The 12,557-nt window shown below is 42.0% G+C and overlaps 1 protein-coding gene across 1 annotated transcript; it reads right to left on the minus strand.

Moving 5' to 3' along the window:
- Window positions 1-3,586: 3,586 nt before the first annotated feature.
- On the minus strand, window positions 3,587-4,591 carry LOC149455314 (G protein-coupled receptor 20-like). The gene has a single exon (XM_089686471.1). It carries the CDS (start codon window positions 4,589-4,591, stop codon window positions 3,587-3,589), a length of 1,005 nt encoding a protein of 334 aa, XP_089542597.1.
- Window positions 4,592-12,557: the final 7,966 nt, after the last annotated feature.

The following is a 12,557-nucleotide window of genomic DNA, read 5'->3' on the forward strand; positions in this document are numbered from 1 at the left end:
GAGGCCAGAGAGTGCCTTGCCCGAGGGGCCGGAGGGTCCCGAGCGGGGCTCCCAATGCGGCGCTGAGCACTGGGGGAGGGGGAGTCCGGGCTAAAGCGCTCCGGAGGCTGAGACCTCCGAGCACGTGGGCGCTCCCGCCCCCCTTCCTCTGGTGATAAGCCCGGGCCCTGTGATAAGCCCGGGTCCAGTGACAAGCCCGGGTCCTGCAGAAAGGCAGAGACCCGGCTCTGCAGCCAGTCTATTCCTCGTGAGGCTGCCGCCTCACGCAGCTGGGCCACCAGACCATCCATGACAGCCCCACTGTCTCTCAGGGAAAAGGCTCTAATAATGCTGGTGTAGGTAGGGTGGGAGGGAAGCTCACTGAAGCTCACTCACCAACGTCCAGCTCCGACTGACCGCCCCCCACCCAGGACACCCCACCCAAAGGTGCCAAAAAGACCACCCACGTTCTCCCTCTACCAACCAGCTCCCACCTATACATTTTCAAAAACCCCTACACTTAACCCTTTCTAGCCTTCCATACCCACTCTAGGCCTAGTCATGCCTGCCCTGCGCTACTTCTTTCCTTCATTTACGCTACGGGCATTACTGTATAATAATATATCCTGTGCTGAAATCTTCAGCAACCCAATAATAGCGTGTAATGTGCTAGCAATCACAATGTAATAGAGTTCATAAAATTTGTAAAACATATAAATCCTGTGCACAAATTAGCAGCAAAAAGTCTGTTATTGTATGCCCCTCCAGTGGAATGAAGGTTCTGGTATTCAGGACTTGATCATGTGATTGATATGCGATCACATGATCACAATGTCAACAAAGCTGTTATGAATCGGTCTGATTCATAACAGCAAGTCAACAAAGCTGTTATGAAACAATCTGATTTCATAACAGCTTTGCTTCCCTTCCTAGTGAGTTGTGATTGGCCCACAGCTCTCACATGGTACATGGGCCAATCACAGCACCCTCTAATATGTGATTGTGATTAGCTGTAGTCAATCACAGATCATTGTGATTAGCTGTAGTCAATCACAGATCACTATTATTTTGAACTATCATGAACTTAACCTATTCATGACAAGCCAAAGCACTGCTGGTGCAATGATCTTTACTGCGCCTGCAATGCAAAGTGTAAAAAAACAAAACCTAATCTCCCCCTCCCCAGAGTTGTACAATATTACTATGCCACCCTCCCGCAATGTGCGGGCAAGCGGCAGCTCTGGGCAAAGTTATGTACCCTTGTGTTGCAATCTATTTCTTAGTGTGCGTGTGCATGTGTGCATCCCCCGCTGCCCCCTGATTGTCCAGGGAGAGAAGAGAGAATATCACACTGAGTACTGCACTGCATTTTACACACACACACACACACACACACGTTAAATTAGCACATTAAACCCTTTAATCACCCCTATTTACCCTCTGATCACCCCTGTCAACCAACCAGTGTCATTAGTACAGCGTCAGTATATAGAATTTTTCATTGATCACTGTATTACTGCCACTAGCGATATCAAATGGCGTCCAAATCAGCGCCCCTCCCAGTCAGGGTCAGCTAGTGTTGGATTGCCCGCACACTGTCTCACACATGCTATAGGTTGTTGATCACGGCCATTACTAGGATAGTGTTTTTGTATGGATCAATATATTGATAACAAACAGAACTAAACTAGTGTCCCTTGTTAGTATAGTGTCTCCAAAAATGCAGTGTTAGCAGGATCAGCCACGTTCGTTGCCAGCGCTAGTGTTTAGCCCCTTCGCTGTTTTCACTGAAGATTTGTATCAGTTGATTCTGGGTCAAAGCAATTTATATGCACAATATATCACTGCCCACCCAAGTTCAACTCTTGCCAGACAATTTGCATTTAAAACCTATCACAGTTCTGAATTTTTAAAACTTTTTTTGGGGCCTAACCCTCACCCTTACAGAAAATAATGAATTGTGGTCATATTGGTCCATAGACCCAATTTGTCATATGCCCATGTCCTATGCTGCCATGGCCAGGCATAGCTACGAGATGATAATGCGCTTCATGCATTTCAGTGATAACACACTCCTGAAAAAAAAAAAAAGAACATTCTATATACTGGTACATTGCTGGACTTTGAGTGGTTATACCAGGATGATGCCTGCAGCTGCAGGCAACATCCACGTATCTTTTTTTTCAGCTGTCGGCTTTCATGTAAAAGCAACCCAAGCAGCTAATTAGCCGCTGGATCGCTTTTACAAGCAGAGGGAAGGGACATTCCCCCACCTTTCACGGCTTTCTTGGGCTCTCCCATCTGAAAGGAATTGGCTCAACGTTCCTTTCCAGATACAATGACCCCCGTCTGTCCCTGGCTTGATCAGTGACTGCCCTTCAGATCTGGAGTTCACCCCGAGACACAGGAAACGCAGACACAAGGTGGTATCTCAGAATGAACTAAATTTATTCTTCCGTGTTTAAACTTATACATGAAACTTCAAACAATGCATAGAAATATAGAAACCAATCAATTATCAGATATGCATAAGCCAATTAAAATGTTACATATGTCAGTCATGCCCAATCATTTGCCATGTATGTTAATTATTATTAAATGCGTCAATTATGAACTTTTGTTCAGGACAGAAAGTAGACAATTTCCCTATTTAACATTGGCTATAATTATTTATAATCTTGCGACAGGATATATTCAACCACAGACTATCACCTGGATACTGGCTAGTAGAAATAAGGGAAGTTTGAGCTGGTGGAAAAAGAGGAGCTTTAAACTCCTGACAAAAGTAAAGAACAGTCTTAAAACACAAATTAATCTTTAAGTACTGATTAAGTTTAAATTTAATACTTATTCTAAAATGGAGGAGCTTAATAATAGAGACAAAATGGCGGTATAGTAAGCTAAAAGGCTAATCCCTTCAAACCCCTTCTTAGGTCACACACGTGACCTTACACCTTAGTCACAGGTTGGTACCTGGGGCCCTTAGTAGGTCTTTTGTCAAAACACTGATTCCACATAGTTTTAGTAATGGCGGCGTCAATAAGCTTCTGCAATACACTTTGGATACAGCAACCACACAGAGTTAATACTGCAGCAGCCATTACTATAGAAATTAACATGGTTTTAAATAAACTGACCAGTGGATTTTCTACTCCTGAGCTTTCAGCTAATTCTTCAGATAACATTTGGAGGCCTTGAAGGGCTCTAATAATGCTTCCATCAGGAACAGTGTTATTGGGGAATAAAAGTACAACAGTAGGAGTTAAACATTTTACATACTTTCCCTTTATCAGATAATAACATATCAAAAGCAATATGGTTCTACCAAACCTTTGTTGACTACAGCAAATGTAGTTAATCCATTCTACATTCTCGCTAGTCTGTACCCATGTAATAGAGAAAATCCTGCAGCAGCATCACTATGTTCAAAACAGGCAAAATTTCCTGATACTGGTTTAGAGACTTAAAAGTAAATTATGTACTCTGGTAACAGGGAATTTCTTGACTAAATCATTACATTCTAATTAGGCAGGACATATTAGTTTATTTTTCTACCAGTCTCAATGCTTAATCTATCTTTTGATTGCATCACTACTCCTGTATATTCCTAGCCTCCGAGGGCGAGCTGCCTGCGGCACGGACAGGGACTGCTAAAAGGAATTGGTGACCGTTGTTTCCTGAAAATACTTTTCCTGGTGGATTGGAAGTGGTTGGTGACAAAACAATAGACAATGGGATCCATACAACTATTAAAACTACTCAAAGTTACTGTGATATGGTACACAATGAGGATGACATCCTGAGACACCTCACTGCTGGCACAGAAAACCACTTGACTAACATGAATGGGAGTGAAACAAACTGTGAAGATGATCAGCACCGTTATGAGGAGCTGTACCGCTTTTACCCGTCTCTCTCGGCTTTGGTTCATTTGTATTGACCTGGACAAAGTCCACATGATCTGCAGGGTGTAGAAAATAACAATTACCAGAGGAACAAAATACTCAAAGGCGGTCAGCATGAGTAGCTGAAAAAAGCAACAATGTTTGTGATTAATCGTTGTGGTTAGTATGGTGAAAGTTACAACCACAGCGAATATCCAAATCAAAACACAGATGCATTTGGCATAGCTGGGGTTTCTCCATCTGCATGAGGCTTTGGCTTGCACAATGGCCATGTAGCAATCAACGCAGATGCAAGTCAGGAAGAGAATACTACAGTACATGTTTACAAAGTACGTGAAGCTGTGAACAAAATAGCAGATATGACAGGTCTCTACATTACTGTAGTACATAACAATTCGTGTTGGTAGAGAGAGACCCACCAAGAGGTCTGTCACCACCAAGTTAATGGTGTAAATAACAGAGGGTGTCCTTGCTTTGGTTTGAAAACAGAATACATAGAGGGCCAAACTGTTCAGTATTATGCCCATCAAAAAAATAAAAGAGTTGATAATTAGCAACGCCACCCAAAGGCCATAGAACCTTTGATGCAAGGCTTCATCTGGGTTGGCTTGTTGAGGAGTTTGGAATTGTTTATCATTTGCTACAGATTCATTCAGTTCAAGTTCACTGGATGGGTTGAAATTTCCAGGGCTGACGAAGCACTCCATGTGGTTCAGATCAATCTCTCAGGACTTCTCTGGCTGCTTCTTCTGTATCTGTGTCTTTGTCTTGCTTCTTAGGGATATGGTATACTTTTTTCACACGTCTGGCATGGATCCAGGCCTTGGAATCCTCAGTCAGAACAGCGGTCCTGGTGACAGCGATCACGGAAGCGAGTTGGTTCCTGTGAAAAAAAGAGAAATGTGCGAGCAACATTTCTTTCAACTTTATCCAAAGTTTCAATAAGCTTTCTCACATATTCCTCCTGAATCAACTCTAAATCCCCTCTTTCTACCATGAGTGGCTGTCTGGCCCAGGGAGCGGGAAAGGGCCTATCCATTAAAACCTCAAAGGGGGAATAACCTGTCTTCTTAGAAGGAGTAATCCTTATCTCTGTCAAAACTGCAGTACTCCCTTCCAGTTTACATAGGTACTTCCAGTAGCTTTCCTAATTTTATCCTTGATGGTCCTATTCATCCTTTTTACTCTGGAGCGGACATCCCCACCTAGGAATAATTTCCTGTGTTAGGATCTTCACTACCATTTGGACATCTTGTTATGTGGTTACAAAGATCTCCACCCAGCGGCTAAACATATCCACAATTACCCAAAAAGATATTCCTGTCCTTTTCCTACCTTTTGGCATGTGTGTAAAATCTACCTGTGGGCGGATAAAAATGTTGATGGGTATGTCAGGTGTTCATGTCTTGCCTTGTGAGGATTGTTCCTTATGTATGTAATGCATCTAGACACACATGACTTTACCATAGAGGGGAGGCCAGGGATGAAAAAAATCCAGCAGTTCACATGTAACCTGCCATCCCCTGTGACCTACCCCATGATACTGTGAGATGAACAGAGGTGCACTGGCCTCTGGAATACATGGTCTCCCCTCTGTGACACAAAGTCCAGTTAGTGGATCTTTGGTCACACCAGCTGCATTCTACTACTTAATATCTTTGGAGGTAGCATATGTCTGTAAATACTTCAATGTTTGATCTAACAGTGACATTTAAAATTGGAGCAGGACCTAAAGTGGGAGGAATATATTTTATTTTCAACTTGGGGTTTAACAACAGTATAACCTCATATTCACTAAGTGGTGGTGTGTAAAATGGTCTCATGTCCCAGAGTAAATGACATAGCCATTTGAATCACCATCACGCATGATGCTAAACTTCTGAGACACACAGGCATGCCCTGAACCAGTACCAGAACCATTTTTGAGAAAAAAAAACAGGGCGTAGTTTACCTCCATGCTCCTGAGCCAGGACTCCTGACATAGTTTTACAATTTTCCCTAACATACAGATGAAACATTTGATCATATGCGGGCAGACCAAGACCAGGGGCTATTACCATAGCATTTTTCAAAAACACAAAAACATTACACATTTCATCTGACCATTTCTGAACCTGTGGCTTGTCTCAAAATACTGTCATAGTAGGAACAGTCAGGTGTCCATTGGCGGCAGCAACCAATCATGCCAAGAAAGGTGAACATGTCTTTCTTGGCCAATGGGCGGGGCAGACCCATAAGAGCCGCAGCTCTCTTGTGACTGACTTTCCTATCACCTTTTGTGAGAACAAAACCAAGGTATTTAACAGTTTTCTAACACCATTATAACTTTTTCTTAGACACTTTATGACCACATTTACATAACCAGTTCATGAGATCTACACTGTCCACCTGGCTGGCTGTCCGTACTGAACCAAAACTAAACCATGGCTAGGAGTTCATGGCTTCAGGGTGGCTTGGAGGACAACAGTGTAATCCTGGAGAAATTTACACCAGATAAAACTTTTACTTCTAAAGTTAAAGGCAAAGATTGACCGTGTCTCCTTAGCAACAGGGATTACAAAAAACATTTGTCAAATCAATCACTGTAAAAAAACTCGGCATCAGGTGGGATGGAGGAAATGAGTGTTGGTACATCAGGCACTATTGGGACAATGGGAGTCACAAAATCATTTATGCCCCTCAGGTCCTGCACAAATCTGTAAGAGCCGTCCAGCTTCTTAACTAGATTTATTGGGCTGTTGTATGGTGAAATCACCTTTCCAAGGACTCTTGCCTTGAAAAAAAAATGCTCCACCATGGGCACTATTCTTTCCTCCTTTACTTTAAACAAAGGGCATTGTTTATGAAACACAGTGTGGCCTTGTACTGAGTGCAGGAAATGAATCCCACATCCAAGGAACTTTCTGCTCAAACTTGATCATGGATTGTTCCAGCAGAAAATAAGGGGTCATCTTTTAATAAACACTGTCATGACAGGGATGCATTTGTTTGTTGGAACTTGTATAGGAGCCATGTCTGGAGCTGGAAATTCTAAATTTTAAATGTAAGTGGCTATTAAAATTTTCCCTATACTTTGAATATGAGTCCTGAGACCCTTCTTGTCTTTCTGAGGACCTTGGAAAAATATCTTTGAAGAGAGAATGGAAGATCTCTGATCTATAATGCTGTTAAGCTGATTATATACATACAGAGGGTAATAGTATTTAATACTCTTGGTGCTGGTTTTTGGTGTTTGCACAGTGTTGCAGTGATCACAGAGTGCTCACAGTTTAATTTGTAGTACATATGTGCACTATATAAAATAATTAATTTACTTTATAAAAGGTTTTTGGCACATTTTTAAGTGGTTGAGTTTTTGCACTGAGTGATTATTCCTTTATATAAAGGTAATGCACTAGAGTATTTATTTTTATTTTTGAGGTTCTTACTGGATGGAATAGGATTCAATCCTTCCTATTGGATGAAAAAGTTTGGAAATCTGGGATCTTTTTGAACACTGGAGTTTTCTTTGGACTTTTCTTTTTTTGGACATTTTTTGGGGATTTTTGAGATTTTATATGACACTTTAGGGTCTAATTGTATTATTATATCACAAAAAGGTTATATTATATGTCATTGGCATAGTCAATGGTATATTAGGAAAGCCTGCCTCTTCCCCTATAGAGATAGACAGAGTACATCGTGTCAATGTTCCTGGGGGGAGCCGATTGCACTCAACCGAAGGACGTACTCTGTCACGTATATTTTTTTACTGTAAAAAGAGGAGATCATGAGAAGAACCTAAAACAAAGGGCCCCTGCAATTTGATGGTGTGACTATTCAGCTGCTATAAGACCTTTCATGCAGGACTCTCTTTATGCACCGCCAAATATGGCCTTTACTGGATACAATGAGAGTGTGGTGGCGAGTGCCAGTGTGGAGCTATCTATTTGGCCTTATCATAAGTTTGCGAAATGAAAGTTTTTCTATCTAAGTGATCTGGATCAACTTCCTGATGCTTTCTGATTTCTCAACATCCAGTGGATGTTCCAGACTGGCTGGCGATCGATCTTGCTCCCTCTGGGGCTCCACTCCCACAGCGGAGACAATGTGCACCTTCTCGCAGAAACCGATCCAGGTTTCCTCCATGGATTCACTGCTGAGTGAACACTGACAGGGCTTCTGTCACCCCATCTTTGCCGACCTGTGCTATCTTGTCATGACCCTTGTCTACGTGTCTCTATAGTATCCTTGGCGCATGGACCTTGCTAGGTGTAGTTGGACAATCTCTGATTGTCATCTACCCAATATAAGGACTATCAGCAAATAAAATATTCCACTTCAGGTATAGCCAATATATATTGCTACTGTCCCAATACTATCTTAGTTACATGAGGTTCCTTTTGCTGTGTGTTTATTTTGTTGCATACAGACCCAAGTGGTGTGCAGACACAGCAGGGGAACTATGTGTTTTTATCATATTCCTCTTTGAGGCAGCAGGGGAGCCTCTGCTAGATTTGCACTACCCACTGATCCTGAAGGTACCTAATTTCCTACTTGTGGCCCCTTTCCTCTCCCCCCCGCCCCCCCCCCCCCCATTTTATTTTTAAATTTTTTTCTTTATTCCCCCCCCCCCCCCCCCGTTCCCTATTTTACCATTCCCCTGTTCCCTGGCATTTCCCTTCCTTCCGTGTACCTTTTTATACCCATACCCCCCCCCCCCACCCTTTTGTGTGGGTTTTTTTTTTTTGTTTTGTTTTGTTCTTGTGTTTTGACGGTACGTCTGTGCTGGGAACTAACGTGAATTGCAGCAGGGGCCTCTCGTTCTTCCCCCCTGTGCTGGTTCCACTGCTAGATTGTGGTTGTTTGTTGGTCTAGCATTCACTCTGTTACAGTTTTTAGGAGATTTTGACCATGTTACTATACATAAGTACTTGACCCTTTTTGTTTTTGATATTAACATATGTAAGCCTGTCTTGCCTCCCTAGATGGCCTTCTATGTCATATGCTGTATATGTCCTTATTTTGTACTGAGTATCCTCTCCTTTTATCACTCTACGATTTGATACCTTTACAATATATGGGTTTTGCTCCACCCATGTCGTGATCACTTAGTTCTTCCCCTGAACAGATTATAGGAAATCTCATTTTCTTGGGCCAGACAGTTAGGAATATGTAGCTACGAATATTTTCTGAGCCTCTGATCTTCATTTCTTTTTGCTCTGTCTCTTTTGAAAGGGGTGTTATAGCCTCTTTTTCTTTCTCTGTAAGTTTACATCTCGCATTAGTTTTCTTACTTTTTCCCCACCCCCCCCCTTAATTTTTTTTTTCATGACCATCGGAGGGTCTAGGACCGAGACTTCTATACAGCTTTGTTCTTTCTTTTTTTCTTTTTTTTTATATCTTTTATTGAATTTTCTTTTTTTTTTTAATAAATTACGTTACAAAACCATCACAAATTCTTATTACATCATACACATTCCCTTATTTCCATCCCATGGACTTGTGTAGACCATCCCAAACTCAGAATATATCCCGTGTCAATGTGCTACTATTTTCATCTAATGCCCAAAACTCTCGTGGGATCAGTATGATCTTCTCTAACTGTGTTTTATTAATCTACCTTTTTGATATAGTACTGCTTGGACCTTGAAGAAGGGGACACTCCCCGAAAGCTTGTCCTCCAAAATTGTATGTTAGTGCAAATAAAAAAAGTATCACAGACAGTACTCAATTGTTTCTGTCGCAAGTGCACTAATACGGCTACAATCACTTCAAACTTAATATACCTTCAATTTTAACCCAACTTTTTTCTTGTGAATTATGTGTCCAATCCACCACCCATGATAACAACACCGACAAATAATACTTACTCATATTTGGCATGCTTAGTCCTCCATTTTCTTTATAACAGAAGGTTTCATACCTAATTCTTGGTTTCTTGTTAACCCAAATAAACCTTGATATCAATTTTTTTAATTCTACTAAAAAAGGATCCAGGTAAATTTTTATAGGGAGCATCTGAAACATATATAGGAGTTTTGGGACTATTACCAGCCGCAAGGGAAGCCCTCTCTCCATTTGCCTCCATCACCAGGTATGTCATAGTATCATCCAGCCAGTATGTCCGAGGCTGAGAGAGGGCTTCCATTTCGGCTAAGTTCCGAACTCCCCTGAGAGTGGGACAGCGGGAGTCAGGCCCAAAGTTGCACAGGTCGCCTGTAGGAGTGCTGGTTGGTGGTCCACTCAGGAGTACAGCTGGTGCACGGGGATAGTTCTGCAGACTGGAGGTGCCTGTGCATGGTATGCAAACCTTCTGGGATTTGGATGTTTGCCGGTTATTCAGTTCGAGCCAAGGTCAGGTACCGGGTGGGAAACAGAACAGACGTGGTGAGGTGGGATAGCCGAGGTCATACACGGAGGAGTGAGAGAGAGAGTGTCCTTTTAGCCAAGCCTAGGTCAGATCAGGGGGTCAGTAGAGCAGACAGGTCCAAGTACAAGCCGGGTCAGAATCAGGAAGTCACAAGCCACAGGAAACAAAAACAAACCACGGGGAGCTAGAGATCATCCAGCAACCAGAGGAAGTGTTGAGCCTCCTTATAAAGGCCGTCTGGCACCAGACTGTCCTTCTGCGGCCATGTAGAGTTTTGGCAGAAACGCCAGAACTTCTGCTGTGGGCAGGACCCTGACATGTAGTTTTTAAGTTTATGGGGTTTACCTCATACAACTTACTATAGAACTTTTGAAACACATCTGCAATGCCAGTGGTGGAATATACCAGCTCTTCATTTTCATCTTTAATTTTTTCTATATAATTTTTTTATTTCTTTTCCTTCAATCTTTTCATCATAAATTTTCCTGTCCTATTCCTCCACTGGTATCTTTCTTTTGAGACTTTATTAAAAACTTTCCTCGTTTCCTGTTCCATTAAATCCTTCAGTTCTTCTTTTTTAAGAATGATCTTCCCGTATAAATCCGAGTCCGGCTTTATTTTATGTGCCATTTCTAATTTATGTAATTCTTCAATTACCCCCCTTTTAGCTTCCTCTCTTGCTCTTCTTTTTTTTTTTTTGTTCCTGCCGCTATCAATATTCCCCTCATATAGACCTTATGAGCCTCCCCTACAGTTGCCTCCGATAATTCCTTTGTTTCATTCATAAGAAAAAATTGCTCTAACTCTTTTCTAAGCCTCTTTTCTATATCAGGGTCCTGCAATAGTGTTTCATTTAATTTCCACGTGGCCCTCTTGTTTCCCTCTCCTCCAATTTGTAGTCCAACCGTGACTGGGGCATGATCCGATATGGACATAACCCCGATGTTACACTAAACATTCCAAATGCCTGTGCTCTATTAGTACATAGTCCAATCTTGAATATGATCTGTGCGCAGAAGAGAAAAAGGTATAATCCCTTTCTCTAGGGTGTTTTACTCTCCAAGTATTTATTAATTGATTTTGATATTCTTTTTTTCAACTTTCTTAATTTTTTCCCTCCTTCCTTTTGCGCACCCGAAGACGTATCCATCTGTGGGTCCAAACAACAGTTAAAATCTCCTGCCATGATTAGACTACCTCTCTTAAAATCCATAATTTTCCCCATTAGATTTATCAGGAAGTCCTCAGGGTTCTTATTTGAGCAATAAGTATTTACTAATGTGTATCTTTGCCCCTGCAATTTCCCTCTAAATCCTATGTACCGACCCTCTGGATCCACCAGTTTTTTTCTCAACCTCAAAATTTACTTTGTTTGCAAATCCTATTGCCACTCCCTTGACCCTCTTTTATAGGTGAATCTGCATAATACCATGTTGGGTAGTACCTTGAGTATAACTTAATGTTTACGTCATATGAAAAATGTGTCTCCTGTAGAAAAGCCATGGCTATAGAATGTTAATGCACTTCCCTCACTTGTGTCTTTTGGCTAGGGCATTTAGACCTTTCACATTGTATGTCAAAATATTAATCATACTCCTATCTAATATCTAGTTCTCTCCCTACTTTTTCGCTTATAGGTGGGGAAACCATAACTATTTAACTCATTGACCGTTCCCTTCCCTCCCTATCCCATCCCTTCCATTCCCTCCTGGCCTATGTATTGCCCTAGAATCTGGTGTGGGACCCCCCCCCCACTGGCGATTCAAATCAAGTACACCATATTTCAAATCAAGTACACCATATTTGATCCCCTATTCCCAACATAGGGAGTTTTTCCTTTCTTTTCAGCTAATATCGAGGCCCGAGGGAGCTCCAGGCACCCTCTACTGCTACAATTCTTACTCATACTTCTCAAAATTCTGATGGAGAATCTCGGGAATGACCTACAGGTGGGGTTGCGAGAGCAGAGGGAGAGAAAGCGAGGGAAAAAAAAGGAACGAGAAAAAATCACCCTGTTCCACCTTCCCCTCTCCCTTTCTCCCCCCCTCCCCCACCCTCATTCCCCAAACCCCACATCCAACTACCTTTTTTTCCTTCTATTAACTTGCTGCCGATTCTCACTTCTAATTGACCTCTCATTGGTCCCCTCTGACCACTCTACTATATCTACATGCTGCAGTTTCTAATTTTTCACAGAAATCGCTTAAGTTCTCCAGGAATCTGTCTTGCCATTTTCCTATTTCTCCACCCGATCAAACAGGCTGCGAACCCCCAATTATACCGAACTTCCTTCTCTTTCATCTGATCCAGCAATGGCCTCA

This window comes from Staurois parvus, unplaced genomic scaffold, assembly GCF_062004578.1.
Source record: "Staurois parvus isolate SC_StPar_1 unplaced genomic scaffold, SC_StPar_1.0 ptg000399l, whole genome shotgun sequence".
Taxonomy (NCBI): domain Eukaryota; kingdom Metazoa; phylum Chordata; class Amphibia; order Anura; family Ranidae; genus Staurois; species Staurois parvus.

Bases quoted from the DNA above. Each gene is read 5' to 3' on its own strand.
- LOC149455314 (XM_089686471.1), bottom strand. From the start codon at position 4,591: ATGGAGTGCTTCGTCAGCCCTGGAAATTTCAACCCATCCAGTGAACTT.